Source organism: Chiloscyllium plagiosum, unplaced genomic scaffold, assembly GCF_037043375.1.
Source record: "Chiloscyllium plagiosum isolate Xiang-an unplaced genomic scaffold, Cpla_swu_hap1 HiC_scaffold_27, whole genome shotgun sequence".
NCBI lineage: Eukaryota > Metazoa > Chordata > Chondrichthyes > Orectolobiformes > Hemiscylliidae > Chiloscyllium > Chiloscyllium plagiosum.
The window spans coordinates 54114392-54138159 of NW_028270165.1; the positions used below are offsets into that span (position 1 = coordinate 54114392).

At 47.1% G+C, this 23768-nt stretch overlaps 1 protein-coding gene across 4 annotated transcripts; it reads right to left on the reverse strand.

The window, feature by feature from the left end:
- Window positions 1–223: 223 nt before the first annotated feature.
- LOC148144109 (uncharacterized) lies at window positions 224–23390 on the reverse strand. 4 transcript variants are annotated; one of them, XM_087974596.1, is made up of 2 exons: window positions 23171–23390; window positions 224–1906 (listed from the first exon to the last, which is right to left on the reverse strand). In XM_087974596.1, exon 2 carries the CDS (start codon window positions 1603–1605, stop codon window positions 553–555), a length of 1053 nt encoding a protein of 350 aa, XP_087830722.1. In that variant the 5' UTR covers window positions 1606–1906; window positions 23171–23390; the 3' UTR covers window positions 224–552. The 4 variants fall into 4 exon arrangements, with proteins under 4 accessions (XP_087830722.1, XP_087830719.1, XP_087830720.1 ...); XM_087974593.1 differs by lacking the exon at window positions 23171–23390 and adding an exon at window positions 9988–10125; XM_087974594.1 differs by lacking the exon at window positions 23171–23390 and adding an exon at window positions 9864–9998.
- Window positions 23391–23768: the final 378 nt, after the last annotated feature.

Below are 23768 nucleotides of genomic sequence, written 5' to 3' on the forward strand. Positions count from 1 at the left end.
TTGCGAACACAGCCCACACCTCAAGAAATCTTACAACGCCGATGAAATGACACTCTCTGCACTCCTGAAAAATTGACAATTTCTCACAATACTGGCTGCTCATTCATGACTCCATCTGATACGCGACATTGGAAGCTTAGTGCAGGAGGCTGAAAGAAATGAGCAGCTTTAAAACAAAAACCCCTTGGCGCTCAAAGCTTTCAATGAGAGTCTGAGCCCGGCAGTAAGTTCAGGTAACCTTTATTGCGACCCAACTTTGTTACAGCTTCAGATCCCCTCAGCAAAAAGGCAGAGAAAAAGTAGCTTTTTGAACAGCTCAAAGTCAAAGCGCACACTTTTCGCCCCACCACTTTCTTTACTATTGGTCAGCACCTAGATGTCCCTTTCTAATTGGGTCCTTGTTACAGCCTTAACCCGGAGGAAGTGTTGCCTCACTCGGCAATTTCAACCCATACCCTGTATAGCGCCATCTGCTGCAGCGGGATTCAAACCCGGGAGCCCCTGGAACTGGGTTGATAGTCCAGTCGATAATGGCACTCAGCCGTCGCTCCTTCAATCACCCTGTGATGGTACGTGAACACGCTGGTGCCTCTGGAGGTGGGAGGAGCGGGTGAAGTCCTTACCGCACTCAGGGCAGCTGAACGGCCTCTCCCCCGTGTGGACCCGCCAGTGGGTCAGCAGGGCGGAGGAATTGCTGAAGGCCTTCCTGCACTCGGGGCAGCTGAAGGGCCTCTCCCCCGTGTGGACCTGCCGGTGCTTCAGTAGGTTGGAGGAATTGCTGAAGGCCTTCCTGCACTCGGGGCAGCTGAAGGGCCTCTCCCCCGTGTGGACCCGCCGATGCCTCAGCAGGTTGGGGGAATTGCTGAAGGCCTTCCCACATTCGGGGCAGCTGAAGGGCCTCTCCCCAGTGTGGATCCGCTGGTGGGTCAACAGAGAAGAGGAATTGTTGAAGGCCTTCCCGCACTCTGGGCAGCTGAAGGGCCTCTCCCCACTGTGGATCCGCTGGTGCGTCAGTAGGGAAGAGGAATCGCTGAAAGCCTTCCCACAATCTGGGCAGTTGAAGGGCCTCTCCCCAGTGTGGACCTGCTGGTGTCTCAGCAGGTTGGGGGAATTGCTGAAGGCCTTCCCACACTCGGGGCAGCTGAAGGGCCTCTCCCCGGTGTGGGTCCGCCGGTGGGTCAGCAGGTTGGAGGCCTGGGTAAATCTCTTCCCACACTCAGGGCAGGAGAACGGCTTCTCCCCTGTGTGGGCTCGCAGGTGCCTCAGCAGGTGGGAGGCCTGGGTAAATCTCTTTCCGCAGTCGGGACAGCTGAAAGGCCTCTCCCCCGAGTGGGACCGCTGGTGCCTCAGCAGGTCGGAACAATTGCTGAAGGCCTTCCCGCACTCTGGGCAGGGAAATGGCCTCTCCCCGGTGTGGGCCCGCTGGTGCCTCAGCAGGGCAGAGGTCTGGGCAAAGCCCTTCCCGCACTTGGGACAGGAGAACGGCCTGTCCCCTATGTGGATGCGCCGATGAATCTGCAGGGCAGACGGGAAGTGGAAGCCATTCCCGCCATCACTGCACTTCCACCGTTTCTCCACGGGGCGGGATTCCTCGGGTTTCTCCATGGCTGAAGTTTCAGCTGCACACAAATATGTTTCCAGCCCCTCCCTGCTGCTACATGCCCCACACTCAATGCGCTGCAACGGTAGGGTCTCTCATCCAGTCCCACTGATGCTGAAAACGTACTCAAACAGGAACCAAAACGCTGACGTCAAAGTGAGGACTGCAGACGCTGGAGAATCAGTGTCGAAATGTGTGGTACTGGAAATGGCCAACAGGTCAGACAGCAGCCGAATAGCAGGAGAGTCAACGTTTCCAGCATAAGGACTTCATGGGTTGATTTTGAAACGTCTATCTTCAAATCCACTGTTTAAAAAGATTACAAAAGTCATCACTGTCAGTGCAGGGTAGAAATTCAGAACAAGCAATTCTACTTTCTGTGGAATATTCTTGTCTGTTGTTTCTCCATAAAATTGAAAGCACCATCCCACTCTCTCCCCCTCTGTTCTCACTCCAATCTAACTAATTCTCCTGAAGGTGCTGATTCAGGATCTTACAGGGGCAGATGAGCAAAAACATCAAGACTGACATCTCTCTGAATTTTGGATACTTCCACCTGAAAGTTAATATCTTTCACAACACTGGGATCCTGCTGAGAGTGAGCAGGTCTGCTTTTGGGAAGCAAAAGAAAGTGTCAATTCAGGGTGAACCTGCAATGCAGCTTCTTGAGGAAGGACCAGACACGAAATGGTTAACGATCCCAGGAAGGTGGGAGCAAAATGAGACATCAAGGCATTAACACCAATACACTTCAGTCAAACTCTTCTGCTTCCAGTCAGGGCAAAACATCCTCTGAAAGTCCAGTCATCACAGCCACTGAAGACAATTAGAGTCACACAGCACGGAAACACACCCTTGGGCCCAACCTGTCTGAGCTGACCAGATATCCTAAATTAATCTAGTCACATTTGTTATCACTTGGCCCCTATATGGGCTGGGTGCTGGGATTAAATTGAATTGGCTGTCTGGTCGGCAAGGACAAGTTGGATCAAAGGGTCTGTTTCCGTGTTGTACATCTCTATGATGCCAGTCGCATTTGCCACCACTTGGCTCCTCTCCATCTGAACCCTTTGTATCCATCCACCCATCCAGATGCCTTTTAACTGTAGGAATTGTACCAGCCCCCACCACTTCCTGTGGCAGCTCATTCCATATACGCATCACCCTCTTCATGAAAAAGTTGCCCCTGAGGTCTCTTTTACATCTCCCCACTGCCCTCACCCTGAACCTATGACCTTCCAGTTCAGGACTCCCCCATCCCAAGGGAAAGACCTTGTCTATTTACCCTATCCATGTTCCTCATGATTTTTAAAAAGTCTATAATGTCACCTCTCAGGCTCTGGTGCGATGGGGAAAACAGCCCCACCCCATCCTTCCGTCCCTCCTCACCCGGGTAATTAAGACACATACCTGAGGTTGCCAAGCCTGCTCCCTCCCTGGATTCACTCCAACTGCCACAAGTGAATAGATTCCCCCCCTCCCCCTCTCTCCCTCGCAGGACGAAGAGTTGCTCAAAAAGAGAGGGAGTTTCACTCAAACTGACAGGGCGACTTCCGCGTTGTGACGCCATCAATGGGTCGAGGGTGGGGGAGGGGGAGGGAAAAGGGGCGAAACGAAAGGGGTGGGTGAGGTGAGGTGCACAGTTTGCAGGAATCCATTCCTTTCACAGAATCCCCAGTGTGGAAGCAGGCCACTCAGCCCAACGAGTCCAAACCAAACCTCGAAGGGTAACCCACCCACACCCATTCCCTGAAACCTGTTGCTCTACTCACTGAGCATCACACCTAACCTGCACATCCCTGGACACTATGGATAATTGAGCATAGCCAATCCCCCTCTAACCTGGACAAAGTTAAAAATCACAACACCAAATTCTAGTCCAACAGGTTTATTTAGAAGCACTAGCTTTTGGAGCGCTGTTCCTTCATCAGGTGATTGTGGAGAATAAGATCATAAGACACAGAATTTATAGAAAAACATGACAGTGTCTTGCCACTGAAATGATGCATTGAACAAACCTGGATTGTTAAGCCTTTCATCTTGACAAATGGGTTGCAGGTTTCATTAATATGCAAATCCCAGAAATCCCTGGAAGGCACCTTCTCCATATAACGTAAATTTTGATAATAAAAAGTGACATTTCAGCTCAGCTCTGCAAATATACATTCACTCCTGTGGACTTGTGTGTGTGTGTGTGTGTGCGCATGAGAGAGAAAATGTCTATTTCCATCCTGTATATCTCTCTATCTATTTCTGTTGGTGTAAATATTGTTATAAATCATAGCCGGGTTCTCATAGATAGATGTAAGAGAGAGAGAATTCCGCAAGTATGACAGTCTCAGAATCCTGGGAGACCCCCATTTCTGGTTTACTTCCAAATGAACAAACATTAAACACGAGCACCTATTTGTTTCAAATTTGGTTTCATTTTTCTTGTGTGATTCCCTGCTATGATTACACTATGTGTCTGGATGGTTGACAGGCTGGGAGATCGTGGGTTGGGGCTTGATGAGCTGAATGCTTTATTGTTCCAGAAGGTGACAAAAAAAAGGGGGGACAAAGCTTCAGCAGAAATCCAGCAGAGCTGAAAACAGACCGACATCTTACTCTGTAGGAACAGGGAGATCAGAGGACAGAGAAATCAGGACCTGAAATCCGAGCTGACACCAGACGACCCTGTGATCAGTGCTTTCATTAGCAGTACCAACCCTATACCTTTACCTCACTTCCCATTTGACCAAACCCTCGATATTCAGGATCCAATCCTTGCCATCCTGAAGCCATGTCTCTGTAAGGAGTCTCGGATCATAATTATTCTCTTCAATGTGTGCAGTCAATTCATTCACTTTTGTTACAATGCAGCACACATTCAAATACCGTTTCTGGTTTCAATTTTTGTGATCTTTAGAATCCAGTTTTGATTGCTGGCATATTTACTCTCGTTGTCCCTTTCTATTGTTCTCTGAAGTTCATTTCCCACATCACTACATTGCTCACTGGCCTTGATTTGGATTGTTCATGCTAAAATGCCCAGAATGTCGAGGTTAGGTGGGTTAGCCATGGGAGATGCAGGTTTGTAGTTTCATAGTAATAGAAGCAGGAGTAGGCCATTTGGCCCATCTAGCCTGCTCCACCATTCATGAAGATCATGGCTGATCTATCCATTGTCTCAGCTCCTTCTCCCTGCATTGTCCCAAATACCCTTCATTTCCCCTACCATGCAAAAACCACCTCCAACTGTGTCTTGAATATACTTAATGAAGCTGCCTCTACTGATTCCTTGGGCAGAGAATTCCACAGATTCACTATTCTCCAGGAAAAACAGTTCCTCTTCATCTCTGTCCTGAATCTACTCCTCCTAATCTTGAGACTTGGTTTCATTCACCAGCAGAAATGACTCAATAGGTAGAGCTTCATCCCCACAGTGCAATGAATTCCCACTTTCCACCAAAATCCCAGATGTACTCAATCACTCAGTTGCTGTCTCACAAATGCAGGATTTCATTGTAACTTCTTCTGCTCCCATTAAGGGCAAAACATCTTTGAAAGCTGCTCTGAAACTCCAGCCTTCACAATCACACTTCTGCTTTCACCAAAGAAAATTAGAGTCATACAGCACGGAAACAGACCCTTTGGTCCAACTCGTCTGGCCAAACAGATATCCTAAATTAATCTAGTCCAATTTGCCTGCATGTGGCCTATATCCCACTAAACCCTTCCTATTCATGTAACCATTCAGATGCCTTTAAAAATTCCCACTCACCTCAAATATCTGCCTTCTAGTTTTGGACTCTCCTACCTTGGGGAAAAGACCTTGGATATTCACCCTAGCCATGCCCCTTATGAACGTCTTTAAGGTCACCCCTCAGCCTCCAACGCTCTTGGGAAAATATCCCCAGCCATTTGAGCCTCTACCTGTCACTCAAACGCTCCAACTCTGACAGCAACCTTGTAAATCTTTTCCGACCCCTTTCAAAGTTTCACAACATCTTTCCTGTAAAAGGGTGACCAGAAATGAATGCAGTCTTCCAAACGTGGACTAACCAATGTCCTACACAGCCACAACATGACCTCCCAACTCCTATACTCAATGCACTGACCAATAATGGAAAGCATACCAAATGCCTCCTTCACTATCCTGTCTACTGGTGACTCCACTTTCAAGGAACTATGAACCTGCACTCCAAGGTCTCTTTGTTCTGCAACATCCCCCTTAACGGTGTCAGTCCTGCCTGGATTGCTTGACCAAAATGCAAACCACACATTTCTCTGATTTAAACTCCATCTACCACACTTTGGCCAATCAGCCCACCTGATCAGTTCTAATTTATAGTGAACTCTCTTTCCTTGCTTATTCCTTAGAAGTTGAAAATCTCTATCCCACACACTCTCCCTCCATTCTCAGTTTGCTGTAACTCATCCTGAAGGATGCAGTTGACGCTGGTTAATAGGCCCACAAGCAGGGGCATCGTAACTGAAACGTAATGAATACTGAATGGCCTGGAAAGAGTGGAAGTTGGGAAGACATCTCCATTGTATGGAGAGACTAGAACTAGTGGGCACAGCCTCAGAGTAAAGGGAAGACCTTTCAGAATGGAGGAAAGGAGAAACTTCTTCAGCTAGAGAGCGGTGAATCTATGCAATTCACTGCCACAGAAGGCTGTGGAGGCCAGGTCACTGAGGATATTTAAGATGGGGATGTTCTTGAGCATCAAGATGATGGAGGGTTATGGAGACAAAGTGGGAGAATGTGGTTGAGAAACTTATCAGCCATGGTCGAATGGCAGAGCTGACCTTGAATGGCCCAATTTCTGCTTCGATGTCTTATGTTCTCCTGCCATCCTGGACAGAGGGGGCGAGAATTGGAAGCAGGAGTAGGCCATCTGTTTGTTCAAGCCTGCACCAGCATTCAATGAATCATAACTGGATATGAATCTACCGACATCTAGGTCCAACCTAGAGGGCATCGGTTTTGGGTGATAGGGAAAAGATATATTTCAGACCGAAGAGACACCCACAGAGGGTGGTGTGTCTATGGAATGGGCTGCTGGAGGAAGTGGTAGAGGCTGGTACAATTACAACATTTAAAAGGCATCTGGATGGGGACATGATTAAGAAGGATTTTGAAGGATGTGGATCAAATGCTGGCGAATGGGTCATTAGATTAAGTTCGGATATCTGATCAGCCTGGACTGAAGGGTTTGGTTCTGTGCTCTGCAACTCCATGACTCTATTACTACGTAGTCGGAACCAATTTCACAACACCGGAAATAATCTATTCACCCCTTACAGCCTGTCCTGAGCTGTGGCTTAACTGCACATATTTCAGTGCAAGTTTCAGAAAGATTCCATCAGCTCTTTTAAAAAATTGAACATGCTTTCAGACTTTAACAATGTTTGTGAATATATCATTTTCGCTATTCTCAATGTTAAAGATAGGGCTATTTCTCTCCCCTCCACCCCAGTCTCCCAGGTAGAGTTAGCACCATCCATCTCCCTCTTCTTCAAAAGGGCTTGAGGCGCAAGAAAGGATGGAGGCTTTGGCGGTGATAAGTGAGAGAGAGAATGGACAGGGTGGCAGAGGGTGAGGGCAGGGAATACAGGGGAGAATACAGAGAATGGGGGAGGGAGCAGAGGGTTGGGGGAGAGTCATTCAGCACAGGAACAGGCCCTTCAGTCCAACTAGCCCATGCTGACTATGTTCTCAAACTAAACTAGCCCCACCTGCCAGTGTTTGGCCCATATCCCTCCAAACGTTTCCTAGTCACGTACTTATCCAAATGTCTTTTAAACATTGTAACTGTACCTGCATCCACCACTTCCTCTAGACATGCATTCCACACACAAACCACACTCTGTGTGAAAAGAAAAATAGAGTCCCTCGTGTCTCTTTCGAATCTTTCTCCTCTCACCTTCAAAGTTCGCACTCTAAACTTGAAACCGCCACCGAGGGAAATGACACCGACCATTAACGTCAACCATATCCTTCATGATTTTATCAACCTCAATAAGGTCACCTCTCAACCTCCCATGGTCAAGTGAAAAAGTCCCAGTCTCTCCACCTAGATGTAGGCAGATTCATATCCTGTTATGATGTGTTCAATGCTGGTGCAGGCTCAAAAGACCAAATAGCCTACCCCTGCTCCCAATTTTCTCACTCTGTGTCCAGGACAGCAAGCGACTGAAGACAGAGGAGCAGAAATTATGCCATTCAGCCCATTCATACCATTCAATCGTGGCTGATAAGTTTCTCAACCCCATTCTCCCACTTTCTTCCCGTAGCCCTCGATCCCCTTGATACTCAAGGACCTATCTGTCTCAGTCTTAAATATCCTCAATGACCTGGCCTCTGCAGCCTTCTGCGGCAGTAAATTCCATAGATTCACCGCTCTCTGGCTGAAGAACTTTCTCCTTATCTCTGTTCTAAAAGGCTTTCCCTTTACCCTTAGGCTGTGTCCTCAGGTCCTATTCCCTCCTACCAATGGAAACATCTTTCCAATGTCCACTCTGTCCAATTGGATGTCACTTGAGTGTGGGCCTGTTAATCAGCATGAACCAGACCATTCAGGATGAGGTACAGCAAAGTGATAATGGTGGCAGAGTGTTTGGAACTGGGGTGAGGTGGAGGAAGGGGAAATGAGGAAACTGTTGAAGTCCACATTGATGCCCTGGGGTTGAAGTGTTCTGAGGCAGAAGATGAGCCGTTCTTCCTCCAGGCGTCTGGTGGTGAGGGAGCGGCGGTGAAGGAGGCCCAGGACCTCCATGTCCTCGGCAGAGTGGGAGGGGGTGTTGAAACGTTGGGCCACAGGGCGGTGTGGTTGATTGGTGCGGGTGTACCAGAGATGTCCCCAAAAGCACTCTGCTAGGAGGTATCCAGTCTCCCCAATGTAGAGGAGACCACATCGGGAGCAACGGATACACTAAATGATATTGGTGGATATGCAGGTAAAACTTTGATGGATGTGGAAGGCTCCTTTAGGGCCTTGGATGGAGGTGAGGGCGCAGATTTTGCAATTCCTGCAGTGGCAGGGGAAGGTGCCAGGATGGGAGGGTGGGTTGTGGGGGGGGGGGGGCGTGGACCTGACCAGGTAGTCACGGAGGGAACTGTCTTTGCGGAAGGTGGAAAGGGGTGGGGAGGGAAATATATCCCTGGTGGTGGGGTCTTTTTGGAGGTGGCGGAAATGTCGGTGGATGATTTGGTTTACGCGAAGGTTGGTAGGGTGGAAGGTGAGCACCAGGGGCATTCTGTCCTTGTTATGGTTAGAGGGGTGGGGTCTGAGGGCAGAGGTGCGGGATATGGACGAGATGCGTTGGAGGGCATCTTTAACCATGTGGGAAGGGAAACTGCGGTTTCTAAGAAGGAGGCCATCTGGTGTGTTCTGTGGTGGAACTAGTCCTTCTGGGAGCAGATACGGCAGAGGAATTGGGAATACGGGATGGCATTTTTGCAGGAGGTAGAGTGGGAAGAGGTGTAATCCAGGTAGCTGTGGGAGTCAGTGGGTTTGTAAAAAAATGTCGGTGTCAAGTCAGTCGTCATTAATGGAGATGGAGAGGTCCAGGACGGGGAGGAAGGTGTCAGAGATGGTCCAGGTAAATTTAAGGTCAGGATGGAATGTGTTTGTGAAGTTGATGAGTTGCTCAACTTCCTCGCGGGAGCACGAGGTGGCGGCAATACAGTCATCAATGTAATCCAGATGCCTTTTAAATGTTGTAATTGTACCAGTCATCACCACTTCCTCTGGCAGCTCATTCTTTGCATGCACCCTCACCCTAAACCTATGACCCATCCAGGGAAAAGACCTTGTCTATTTACCCTATCATGCCCCTCCTGATTTTATAAAAGTTTGTAGGGTCACCCCTCAGCCTCTGGCGCTCGAGAGAAAACAGCCCCAGCCTGTTCAGCTCAAACCCTGACAACATCCTTGTCAATCTTTTCTGAACCCTTTCAAGTTTCACAACATCCTTCCTCTAGCAGAGAGACCAGAACTGCACACAACATTCCAAAAGTGGCCAAACCAATATCTGGTGCAGCTACAACATAACTTCCCAACTCTTATAATTAGAGGATTGGGAAAGTTTTCAAAACCCACAAAAAAGAATGGAGGGACAAACAGATCTTTTGAGGGTCAGCTTGGAACATCAGGGCGGGGGGATGGGAATGAGGGAAGGAAGCTGAATGTGCTGGAGCCAAGGCGTAGTAAGAACAGAGGATGCAAAACCGGCTTGAAGCTGCAATGAGGAATATTGCATGTGCTGTACTTACACCTGTTGCAGTTAGTGGTGGGAATCGGGTTCATTTTAAAGATCAAAACAGAAAACTATCTACCCCTCCGCCTTCCCAACGTCGATCTTCAGTTCCTCCTCACCCGGATAATTAAGACACATACCGGAGTTTGCGGAGTCTGCTCCCTCCCTGCATTCACTCCAGTTGCTACAAGTGACCAATTTCCCCTCCTCCCATCTCTGTCTCCCTCCCAGGATGAAGAGTTGTCCAGAGGGAGGGAGATTCTCTTTGACAGGGCGACTTCCGCGTTGTGACGTCAATAAAGGAACCAGGGGCGGGGCGAGGAAAAGTGACGGCAAAGGGGGCAGGGCAAGACGGACAGCGGGTTCCCGCACTGCACATGCGCTGCGGCTGAAGGGGCGGAGAACACACTTTCCAAAGCCCCGTCCCTTCAGAGAATCCCCAGTGTGGAAGCAGGCCACACGACCTCACCGACCCTCACGGGTCACCCACCCACACCCACTGCTATACATTTAACCTTGAGTAATACACCTGATGCCGAATTTAGCATGGCCAATCCACCCTAACCTGCATATCCCTGGGCACTATGGGTAATTTAGCATGACCAATCCACCCTAACCTGCACATCCCTGGGCACTATGGGTAATTTAGCATAGCCAATCCACTTTAACCTGGACAAAGTTTAAAATCACACAACTCCAGGTTGTAGTCCAACAGGCTTCTTTGGAAAATGTAACTGAGTGATTTGCGTTCAATTCCCGCTTCGAGCAATTGTCTGTGTGGTGTTTGCACATTCTCCCAGTGTCTGAGCGGGTTTCCTCCGGGTGTTCCGGTTTCCTCCCACAGTTCAAAGATGTGCAGGTTAGGTGAATTGGCCATGCTAAATTGCCCCGAAGTAGGTGCATTAGTCAGCGGGGTGAATGTAGGGGAATGGGTCTGGGTGGGTTGCTCTTCGGAGCGTTGGTGTGGACTTTTTGGGCTGAAGGGCCCGTTTCCACACTGTCGGGAATAATTATATAAAATGTCCCCAATCCATTCGAGTGCCCGACATTAGTTTTAATTGGGTAGTAGAAATCTGCAATAAGTATAATTGCTCGCTTCAGGACATCCAGACTTGAATTAATTTAGCATACAGGACACATTGGGCAACTATTAAAGACTCCGTTGGATTTCCCCTGGATTGTGGACTCATGCAGAGACACAAACAACTTGCTTTGAAAAGTGTTCGATTTGCAAATGGAACGGCTGACAGATATTGAGAGTTTGCACAGTTGGTTAAGCAGCTATGTGTCATAGCCAGGATTTGTGAGGCTCAACTCCCTAATTTGAACTGTTCTGGAAAGTGTGTGCTTCACTAGCCTTGGAAGGAAGGAAGGAATAAACAAAAGCTGACAAATTGAGATATGAAGAAAGTTGGAAAATGTTACAGAGAGACACACACAGGTAGAAGTTTGCAGAAAAGTTAACACTTCATAATCTGGTTTCAATGCACATTAGCCTGGGTATGGTACTGATATCACAGGGGCCTCAAAAAGGATACTCCCTCAATACTCAAACCAAAATGTGGGTGACCCCTGCTGGACTGGTTTGTGTTCATTCTTTGCTGCTGCCTATTTCAGTTGATTATGTACATTATTGTTAACACTCTCAAACCTGGTGGCACCCAGATTTTCGGAAAGCAGCTAGGAAAAGATCTGAAGCGTGTTTAATTTGTAAACAAACAAGATGCATACTCTAAGAGGGATGCCCTGGGTTTGTTAACCACCTCCTTGCCTGGTCGGCCTTTTTTAATTGTCTACAACTTGCTTATATAGAATCACCTCATGTACATTGTCATGAGTATTGTCTAACAAGAGTAGATGAATCAAAACCATCTCAATGACTGAAACAGCTGACACTGTATTGTTGGACAAGTGGGAAATATTTGCATCAGTTAACCAAAGCACTTAAAAGTTTACAGTCACGGGTATGTCAAGTCAAAGAGTTAGGACCGGGGCACTTTGGAGCCTGCTTCCTCGGGCAGAGAATTCCGCAGATACACTACTCTCTGGGAAAAGCAGCAGCCCTCACTTCCTCTTCCTCATCTCTGTCCTAAACCTACTCCCCCAAAGCTTGAGGCCGAGTCTCAGCCACCAGCAGAAATGACTGGATAGGGTAGGGCTTCATCCTTAAAATGCAACAAATTCCCACTTTCCACTAAAATCCCAGATGTACTCACTTAGTTGCTTGCTGTCTCACAAATGAAAGATTTCATTGTAACTTCTTCCGGTCCCAGTAAGGGCAAAACATCTTTGAAAGCTGCTCTGAAAGCCCTGTCTTCACAACCACACTGTCTTCGGTGAAAGCAGAAGTAAGAGTCATACACCACACAAACAGATCCTTCAGCCCACCTCGTCGATGCCAACCATATATCCAAAATCAATTTATTCCATTTGCCAGCATGTGGCCCATATTCCTCAAAACCCTTCCTATTCATGTACCCATCCAGATGCCTCTTAAATGTTGTAATTGTACCAGCCTCCACCACGTCCTGTCAGCTCATTCCATACATGCAGCACCCTCAGGTCCCTTTTAAATCTTTGCCCTCTCAGCTCAAACCTCTGCCTTCTAGTTTTGGACTCCCCTACCCGGAGGAAAAGACCTTGGCTATTCAACCTATCCATGCCCCTTATAAACTTCTATAATGTCACCCCTCAGCCTCCGACACTACAGGGAAAACAGCCCCAGCCTATTCAGCCTCTCCCTCTCGCTCAAACTCTCCAACTCTGACACCAGCCTTATAAACCTTTTCCAAACCCTTTCAAGTTTCACAACATCCTTCCATAGGATGGAGACCAGAATTACACACAATATTCCAAAAGTGGCCTAACCAATGTCCTGTGCAGCCACAATATGACCTCCCAACTCCTTCACTCAATGCTCTGACCAATAGAGGAAAGCATACCAAACACTATCCTGTCTTCACTATCCTGTCTACCTGCGACTCCACTTACAAGGAACTATGAACCTGCACTCCAAGGTCTCTTTCTTCAGCAGCACTCCCCCTGTGAAAGTCCTGCCTGCATTGCTTGACCAAAATGCAAAACCTCCCATTTCTCCAAGTTCAACTCTTTCTGCCCCTCCTTGGCCCATCAGCCCATCCAATCAAGTTATAGTGAACTCTCTTTCCTCTCTTATTCCTTAGAGGCTGAAGATCTCCATCCCTCTCACTCTCCCTCCATTTTCAATTTGCTGAACCTAATCCCTGCTGTACCTCATCCTGAAGGGTCTGGTTCATGCTGATTAACAGGGCCATACTCAGGGGAGATCTAACTGAAACATACAGAACACTGAACAACCTGGATAAAGTGGATGTTGGGTAGATGTTTCCATTAGTAGGAGAAACTAAGACCCGAGGGCACAGCTTTAGAGTAAAGGGAAGATTTTTTAGAATGGAGATAAGGAGAAGCCTATTCAGCCAGAGAGTGGTGAATCTATGGAATTCATTGGCACAGAAGACTGCAGAGGCCAGGTCACTGAGGATATTTAGACTGAGATAGCTAGGTTCTTGAGTATCGAGGGGATCGAGGGGGACAGGAAGAAAGCAGCAGATTGGTGCTCAGAGACTGATCAGCCACGATTGAATGGTAAGAGCAGACCCGATGGGCTGAATAGCCCACTTTCTGCTCTTATGTCTGTGGTCTCTTGCTGTCCAGGACAAAGCATGAGAACTGGGAGCAGGAGTAGGCAATTTGGTCTTTCAAGCCTGCACCAGCATTGAACAGATCACAAATGGATATGGATCTCCCTACATCTAGGTGCAGAGGCTGGGACTTTTTTCACTGGAGCATTGGAGGTTGAGAGGTGTCCTTAGAGAGGTTTAAAAAATCATGAGGAGTATAGGTGAGGTGAACGGCAGGTGTCATTTCAAGATGAGGGCGCAAACGTTTAAAGTGAGAGTAGAACGAGTCTAAAGACATGAGGAGCACTTTTTTAAAAAAAATAAAAAAAAGAGAGTGGTTTGTGTGTGGAATGAATGTCTAGAGGAAGTGGTGGATGCAGGTACAGTTACAACGTTTAAAATACATTTTGATAAGTACGTGAATAAGAAAGGTTCAGAGGGATATGGGCCAAACACAGGCAGGTGGGATGAGTTTAGTCAGTCAGCATGGACTAGTTGGACTGAAGGGTGTGTTTCTATGTTGTATGACTGTCACTGTTCTGTACTTAAAACTATTTTCTTGCCTTCCCCAATAACCAACCACTTCTTTGTTGTTCAAAAATCATGTGAACTCAGCCTTGAATATATTCAAAGACCCCCTAACTGCAGGGAGACATCCCCACTTCTAAACTCAATTCCTCTTGCTAATATAACACTTGCCTTGCTGATTGCTTGCTGCACCTGTCTGACTGGCGTAGGAGGACGCTGAGGTCCCTTTGTACATCCACACATCATTCCTAATGAAGGGCTCGTGCTCGAAACGTCAACTGTCCTGCTGCTTGGCTGCTGCCTGACCTGCTGTGCTTTTCTGGTGCCAGACATTGCAACTCTGATCTCCAGCATTTGCAGTCCTCACTTTCTCCACTTCCCAATATACCACCATTTAAACAATACACCTCATTTCTGCTTTTTTTTCCCCCACAGTAAAGACTATAACTTCACCCTATGGTACTGTATTTGCCATATGTTTGAGGTACAGATCAGGACCAGCTTTTCCACAGTCTGTCCTCTTTCTGGATTCACTCCGTTTCTTTTCAGTGCTGCCAGTCAACAATTGGATCCCAGCATGAAAATAAAAGAAATAGAAAAGGCAGTGAGAGAAGCGAGTGCTGTTGGACAGAGGAAGGAAATTACAGTCTTGGATGAATCTCAGTCTTCATTCAGAGAGAGAGGAGCAACAGCAGTTTCAGAAGTTCATGGGTCAAGATTAGAAAAGCACAGGAGGTCAGGCAGCATCCAAGGAGCAGGAAAATCGACGTCTCAGATTCAGACAATAGGGCTGTTCGGAATGGTAGGAGGACCAGGCTCCTCCTTCCGGTGTTCCAGTGCTCCTCATTGGGCCGGCAAATGAAATTCATGCACCATTTGTACTGACAGATAGAAGCATGTGCAGTTTTGTGGCAGACACCGGCGAACATGCGCAGCGCTTGCTGACACCGAGGGGCATGCGCAGTAGGCTCTGTAGATATGCTGGTGTAACTGACAGATTCAACTGTCCAAATGCCAATAGGAGGAAAAAAAGGTAGAGCCACAATTTTGTTTCACGTCCCCACCCCCGGCTCTACATAACCGCACATGCTCCTCGCTATTCTCCTTACCCTCACCCCTCACGATTTTTCAAATCTCAATAAGGTCATCCCTCAACCTCCTCCACTCCAGTGATAAAGTCCCAGCCACTCCCTATAACTCAAACTCTCCAGTCCTGGCAATGTCCAAGTAAATCTTTACCGAACCATCTAATAGTATTCTTCCTATTACAGGGCCACCAGAACTGTACTCAGTACTCCAAAAAAAATAGATTCACCAACATCCTGTATAACCTCAACATAGAACAAAGAAAATTTACAACCCAGGAACAGGCCCTTCAGCCCTTCAAGCCGAAGCCGATCCAAATCCCCTGTCTAAACCTATCGCGCAATTCCTGAATCTGTATCCCTCTGCTCTCCCCCTACTCATGCATCTGTCCAGATGCACTCTTTTTTTAAAAAAGATATTTTTATTGAAAATTTAACATGTTTTTACAAGTTTACAAATAAAAAAACACAAGTACAAACAGTAATATACAATTAAATCTTAAATAATAGCCAAAACCTGTTAAAGAAAAAGAAAAAGACAAAACTCAACTAACTACTAATCTAATCTATAACTAACCAGAGTGTATGATCAAATAAATTACATTATTCAAGAGAAAAAAGGATAACATAGTAATTAAGTAGTGAAGTACATGCTCGGAATGAGTTAACATCAAGTTGTAATAAAACCCGTATTCATGCGGGTTTCCTCTCCCAAGGGGCCCCAGACCAGCCAGAACCGTTACCTCAACTAGATGAAAACCCTTGACAGAATGGCCGAAATATCTGTATCTATGAAATTCAAAAAGTGCTGCCATATGTTATAGAATAATTCAGTTTTTTGTTGCACCACATTTGTAAGGAAGTCAAAGGGAATATATTCCACGATTAATCTGTGCCAATTCGGAAGTCCTGGAAGGCCCTCAGCCACCCAGTTTACTAAGATATTTTTCCTTGCATAGAAGGAAAGAATGGAAAATAATTTCCTCCCGTGCACATCCACAGAAGGGCAGCTCGAGAAGCCCAGAAGAGGAGATACTGGATCTCCTGTAATTTACGTTGCCAAGATGTCTTTCAGGGCATTTACTACTTTGGTCCAGTATTTGCAGATCTTATGGCATGTCCATAAGCAGCGAGTAAGAGTGCCCACCTCTGTTTTACATTTGGGACACATTCGAGATGCTCCTGCCCTAAATTTTGCCAATCGTTCTGGTACCATATGGGTCCTATGAAGTATCTTTACCTGAATGGCCTGGGTTCTGTTACAAATGGAGATTTTATTTGGCATTTTCCCAGATGTCATTCCACATTTCTATAGAAATTTCCAGCCCCAAATTCTGATCCCATGTTCCAAGCAGATGGTCCATATCTTCCAACACTTCATCACGTAATAAATGATAAAGAGTGCTGACCAAGGGTACACCCATTGGCCACAACACTCGACGTTCTCTATCTGATTTATAGAGAACATCTAATAGCGTAGTCTTCTTCTGTATGTAGTCTCGAATTTGGAAGTATCGAAAGAGGTCTCCATTAGGTAATCCAAATTTCTGATGCAGCTATTCAAAAGACATCAGAACCCCTCCTCAAACAGATCCCCTAAACAGGAGACACCCCTGGATCTCCAGGATTTGAATATGGCATCTGTAAGCCCCGGTTGAAAACCCCATGCCCCCACTATAGGAGTATAGGGGAATGTTTTATGTAAATTACCCTCATTTTGCCACATTATATTCCAAGCTTTAATTGTGTTTAGTACTGTCGGGTTTCTACAGTGGTCCGTAATGATTTTCATCTTATCTAAAAATAAGAGGTTAAAAAGAGGGCACTGTACTTGAGAAGCCTCGACGTCCATCTAGATTGATAGCGGGTCAGACGTGACCCAATCGGCTATGTAGCTTAACAAGGAACGTAACTGAGACTTCCTAAAGTCTGGAAAATCCAGCCCTCTCCCCTTGCCTGTGGAAGCTGTAGCTTCCTTAACTTAATGAGGGGCCGTCTAGGATTCCAGATGAAAAAACCCAGCCAATGATACAGTTTGCGCAGTGCCAGCCTCAGCAGCATCACCGGAAGCATTCTCATAGGGTATAAGAGACGGGGCAAGACGTTCATTTTAATTAGGGCTATTCTACCGAGCCAGGAAATTGGAAGGTCTCCCCAGCATTGAAGGTCCTGCCTTATCCTTTCCAAATGATGCACAAATTGGCCTTGTACAGCTGGCCAAATACTGGGGTGATAAAAATGCCTAAGTATAAGAAACCCTGCAGAGACCACCGAAAGGGGAAGTGGGATCCGTAAAATAAGTGGGACATACTAACGAGGCCACCCATCGGCATGGGCCTCCGATTTTGAAAACTTAATTTTGTAGCCTGAAAATGAACTAAATGTATTAATAACTTGGATGAAGAGAGGCACGGACACCAGAGGATTACTAAGAAAAAGGAGATCATAATCTGCATATAGGGTAATTTTACGTTTACCTGTACCAACTCTCGGAGCCGATATATTAGAGTCAGCCCGTATCGCTTCCGCCAGTGGCTCAATTATTAGTGTGAATAGCAACGGTGAGAGAGGACATCCCTGACGGCAGCCACTACCCACACTGAAGCTATCCAAGCCTAATCCATTGGTGATCACAACTGCTTTGGGATCATTATACAGTGTTGAGAGCCATTTGGCAAATACGTTTCCAACGCTAAACCTTTCCAATGTATAGAACAGGTATGACCATTCAACCCTGTCGAATGCCTTCTCCGTGTCCAATGAGACTACTATTCCTGGTATTCTTTCCTGAAGACAGACTTGATTCACATTCAAGACTCTTCTAATATTATTAGATGATCCACGGCCCTTAATAAACCCAGAATGGTCCTCTTTTATGATATACGGCAGTACCCTCTCCAGCCTCAATGCTAATTTTTTAGAGAGAATTTTAAAATCTACAGTTAGCAAGGATATTGGTCTGTATCATGCACAATCTTCTGGATCCTTTCCTTTTTTGAGAATAAGGGAGATATTCGCCTCTTTCAGTGAAGGCGAAGTAGTTCTACATGTCCATACGTGGGCCAGCTAATACTCCTGTGAACTCTTTGTAAAAGTCAACCTGAAAGCCCTCTGGGCCAGGTGCCTTACCGCTCTGAAGTTACCTGATTGCATCAAGTATTTCCTGGGTTGTTAGGGGAGCATTCAGGACTGATACCTATTCCGGAATTAAGTCCGGAAAGGCCAGTCTTTTAAAAAAGGACTGCATCCTCCTGGATCTATCTTCACAATCCTGCGATCAGAATAAAAAACTTTCTGAAGATTGTGTTGATCCCTTTATGATGTGAATCAGAGTACCAGCACTTTCCCTGATAGCCGTGATAGCTTGAGGGGCCCTTTTTTTCCTTGCAAGAAATGCTAAGCATCTACCAGGTTTATCGCTAAATTCATATAATCTCTGTTTTGCAAATAATATTTCCCTCTCTGCCATTTGGGTGAAGGTGGTATTCAGAGCTGTCCTAAAGGTCATAATCCTTTGTAATTTGGCAATAGAAGGTCTGTCAGCGTATGCTGTTTCAGCTGCTTTTAAGCAAGCCTCAAGTGGACACTGTTGTTTTCCCTTTAATTTTTTCCGGGTCTCCGAGTATGAAATGATCACAACTCTCGCATAAGCTTCAATAGTCTCCCACATCATTGACGGGTTACTAGCCGTACTTGAATTAATTTCCAAGAAAGCTTTAAATTCTTGAGAAAAATATTTTGCAAATTTACTATCCTTCATTAAGAAGGAATCCATACGCCAATGTCAGAGGAATGCCTCATTGTTCCTCGCCTTGATTTCCATGTACACAGCAGCGTGATCAGAAATTATTGTATCACCTATTTTACAGGATGATATGGAATTTTAAAAAGTCGAGGGGGCAAAAAACATGTCAATTCTTGTGTGACATTTATGTGGATTCGAGTAAAAAGAGAAATCTCTGCCTTGCGGGTGGAGGCACCTCCACACATCTATTAATCCTAAATCTTGATTCAAATCCGCCAAATGTCTCGATCTGGGGGATACACCCACAGTACTCTTGGGTATCCTGTCTATTTCCGGCTCCATAATGCAATTAGAGTCTCCCCCTATAATTGTATGACGAGCACCGAGAGCCATCAGTTTGGAGAAGGCTTCCGTTATAAATTTGAAAGGATGCGCCGGGGGACAATACTGGTTTAAAATCCCATATTCCTCTCCATTTATAAGGGCTTTAATTAGTATATATCGTCCAGATTCATCTTTTATCTGACTTAGGATTTTGAAAGGGAGATTCTTGCAAATAAGAATGACTACTCCCCTACATTTTGAGCTGAAGGAAGAAAAGAAGGCCTGATCAAATCCACCCTGTTGTAATTTCAAATGTCCTTTATCTAATAAATGGGTCTCCTGTAGAAGAGCTATATAAACCCTTTCTTTTTTGAGGTTTGATAATATTTTCTTCCTTTTGATTGGAGAATTACTCCCCTTGACATTCCAGGTGCACCATTTAAGCAAATGACTCACCATAATCATCCAGGCAAGTCCGAGACCCCGTGGGAGGAGAAACACCATCCAAAAGGCACCTGGGCGGCATGGTGGCTAGCACTGATGCCTCACTGCACCAGAGACCCGAGTCAATTCCCGCCTCAGGAGACTGACTGTGTGGAGTTTGCACATTCTCCCCGTGTCTGTGTGGGTTTCCTCCGGGTGCTCCGGTTTCCTCCCACAGTCCAAAGATGTGCAGGTCAGGTGAATTGGCCAGGCTAAATTGCCCGTAGTGTTAGGTAAGGGGTAAATGTAGGGGTATGGGTGGGTTGCGCTTCGGCGGGTCGGTGTGGACTTGTTGGGCCGAAGGGCCTGTTTCCACACTGTAATCTAATCTAATCTAATCTAATCTAAATTTAAAAAACGGAGATTTTTCCCCTCGTTTCCGGGGGAATCACTTCCTTTCCGAAAACCCATCATATCCTCTCCCGACCAGTGCCCCACCCTTGACCCAGGCACCCCATAATAAAATGAAGAAAATTCAAGTGTATGACCAAGCTAAAGTTAACAATGAGTACCCTACCCTCCTCCCCCTCCCCACCCATACATCAACACCTAGATATATTTGGTGATGTTAATACCACGTATAAACATAAAACTATAAAATTACAGTCTCAGCAGATAATAATTAATTATGGTAATCCAAAATAACAGGGGGAAATAACCCCGTTTTAAGAGAAAGAATAAGACAAAGCAGAGACCCCTCCTCACCTAAATCTACTAGACCACCCGGCCTATATATATTTACAAAAAAAAAAGGAGAAAATCGCAGAGTGGAGGACAAATAAGCCCCCCACCCCGACTCCCCAGAGATAATATTAAGCAATAAAGTAATAAAAGAGAAAAAAGGGTGAACCAGAGAAGGGGGAGGGCAGAACAACATCATTCACCACACGAGTTAACTCTCACAATTTATCTAAGAGAGTCCAAAAATTCCTTGGCCTTCTCCGACGATCTGAAATTATACACGGACCCTTCGTGGCTAAAATGTAGCGTTGCTGGGTAGCGCAGGGAGTACTGAATGTTTAAATCTCTTAAACGCCCTCCTCTTTTGGACCAGAGCTGGGGAAAAGTCCTGAAACAGCATAATCTTAGATCCTTTGTAAATCATAGCTTGGGGATCTTTCCCAAGATTCCTGGAAGCTTCCAGGAGCATCTGCTTCTCCAAAAAGCACTGCAGCCGGAACAGGACCGGGTGGGGGCGCTGGTCCAATCCGGGCCTGTGTATTGCAACCCGGTGGGCCCATTCTACCCTGACCTGGCCTGATCCAGCCTCCAGATTCAATAACTGCGGAAGCCACTGCTCCAGAAACATTGTAACCTGGCCTTCCTCTTCCCATTTGGTAAGGCCCAGCAAACAAATATTTTCTCGACGACCTCGATTTTCGAGGTCGTTGATGTGATCTTCCAAAGCCCGGACTCGCTGTTCGAGAGTCCAGACCCGACCCATGGCTGATTCTGCAGCAGCCTCGGAGGTCGCGGCCTTTAGCTCCGCCCCTCCGACTCGATGTTCGATTCTTTCAATATCTCGGTCGTGCTGCAGAAGCACGGCCGAGAGCGACTCCCTCCTGCTCCTGCACTCTTCTATGAAGGTGTCGATTATCTCTTCAAGCTTAGAAATCACTGCAACAAGGCTCGCCACCATAGTTAAGTCCCCTGGGGCAGCTGCGGACACCTCTGCTGCAGCTGGGGAAGGGTTCCTATGTGCTGCGAACTGCGGGCATTCTTTCCTTTAGTCATTTTAAAGGGGCACTAAACTGCTCACGTTTGATGCAAAATAACTAGTGTATTTAAATAAAAGCTATTTTAAATGATTTGGTAGGTGTGGTGGAGGCAGGCAGCCCACTTTGCCTGAGTCTTGGGCAGAGCACTCCAGACTCAGACTTTCTGGGTCGCCAGCATCTTGGATCTCCCCCATCCAGATGCACCTTAAATGTATCTACCGTCCCTGCCTCTACTTCTGCTGGCAATGCATTCCAGACATCTATCACCCTCTGAGTAAAGTACTTCCTGTGTGCATCTCCAACATGATGTCCCAACTCCTGTACTCAGCATGTGAACAATGAAGGCAAGTGTGTGAAACACCTTCTTCACCCCTGTCTACCAGTGATGTAACTTTCAAGAACAATGAACCTGAACACCCCCGGGTCTCTGTTCTGCAACACGACCCAGGGCCCTACCATTACCTGTTCAAGTCTTGCCCTTCTTTATTTTAGCAAAATGTAACCCCTCACTTATATCCATACCTCTGTCATACACATGGTCTCTCAGACATACACATACTCCACACCCTTAACACTCTCACAGGCTCATATTCCATCACAATCACACTTTATCAAGCATGCACACATGCAAATACACACTCACTAACACGCAGTCTTATACACAAACTCACATGCACACACACACACTTTCCTGATGAAGGCTTTTCCCTAAAACGTTGATTTTCCTACTCTTCGGATGCTGCCTGACTTGCTGTGCTTTTCCAGCACTACTCTAATCTCGACTATTCCATAGATTCACCTCTGGGAAAAGCAGTTCCTCCTCATCTCTGTCTGAAAGCTACTCCCTCTAACCTTGAGGCCTAGTCTCACCCATCAGCAGAAATGACCGGATAGGGCAGGGCTTCATCCCCACAGTGCAATGACATTGGGAAGATGTTTCCATTGGTAGGAGAGACTAGGACCAGAGGGCACAGCTTTAAGAATAAAGGGAAGACCTTTAGGAACAGAGATAAGCGATGTTGCCTTTTCTGCCGACAGTGAGGAGCATGGACAATGTGTTGGTGACACCAGCGAGCAGGCGTGCTGTTGTTCACACCACGGAACAGACACTATGAAGTGATGCTAGTGTTATTGATAGATTTTAAGTATTCAAATGCCAATAGGAGAAATAAAGGGGAGAGCCACAGTTCTTTTTCCCCATGTGGCTCAACATTTTATAGCTTTTGCATTTTGTCTGGCTGAAACTTTATTGCTGGAACAGCACAGCAGGTCAGGCAGCATCCAGGGAACAGGAGATTCGACGTTTCGGGCACAGGCCCTTCTTCAGGAATCAGGGCCTGGCTGCTCAACTTTTTTAATGTCCTTTCCTCAGTGTTGGGGTGAGGTTCACAACTAGAGGGCATAGGTTTAGGGTGAGAGCAGAAATATATAAAAGGTACCCATGGGGCAACTTTTCCATGCAGAGGGTGGTGCATGTATGGAATGAACTGCCAGAAGAAGTAGTGGATGCAAGTATAATTACAGCATTTAGGAACATGCTGATGCATAATCTCCTTCACTAGTATTTACACACTACCCTCAGCAATTGCACAAGTAACAGCAAAGAGCAAACAGCACAAGGATTAAAAAACAGTGAGGGGAAACAGGACAAGGATTAAACAAACAGTGAGGGTAAACAGCACAAGCGCCAGTAAAAGCAGATGGAAAGTGAGTGTAAAATGTCACTATGACAGGACAGGCCCCACATTCCTTCCCCTCCATTCCCCCCCAACCTGCCTCACCTTTCACCTCCCGGGCCCAGTACCTTCCAGGTGGCCCCATAGTTGACACAGGGGCCGCCCCACGACCAGTACAACTCCACCACCCAGGCGGCCGACGAGTTCCCAAACAGGCCCTTAACCCCATCCGCCTTCAGAATGCTCACCGGCTCCTGCCTGGTGTACAGCCGGCCGGTGTGGCCGTGACACAGCAGCTGCGCCAGGAAGGCGGCGGTGCCCAGTGACGGGTGTCTGCCCCGGGCCGCACGGCGCCGTTTTCCTAACGGCCGCCCTCCCGCTGCTTCCCCGCTCGAGCGACTTCTCCTCCCAACCGCCTTCGCCCCCGCGTGACGGGGGGGGGGGGGGGGGTGTGGGGGGGGTGACGTGGGGGGGTGGGGGTGGGGGTGGGGTGGGGGGGGGGGGGGCGGGGTGGGGGTGGGGTGGGGGGGGGGCGGGGTGGGGGTGGGGGGGGGGGGGGTGGGGGGGGGGGGGTGGGGGGGGGCGGGGAGCCTCACCGTCACCAAGCAACAGCCACCTCGCGCTACAACTGCTCATTCACAAAAACAAACTCTCCTGTCTCGCTCTGCAGCTGCAGAGAGGGACACTGCCACGTTTCCAGGAG

What these genes read in the sequence shown, in the direction of transcription:
- LOC148144109 (XM_087974596.1), bottom strand. Translation starts at nt 1,605, where the DNA reads ATGGAGAAACCCGAGGAATCCCGCCCCGTGGAGAAACGGTGGAAGTGC.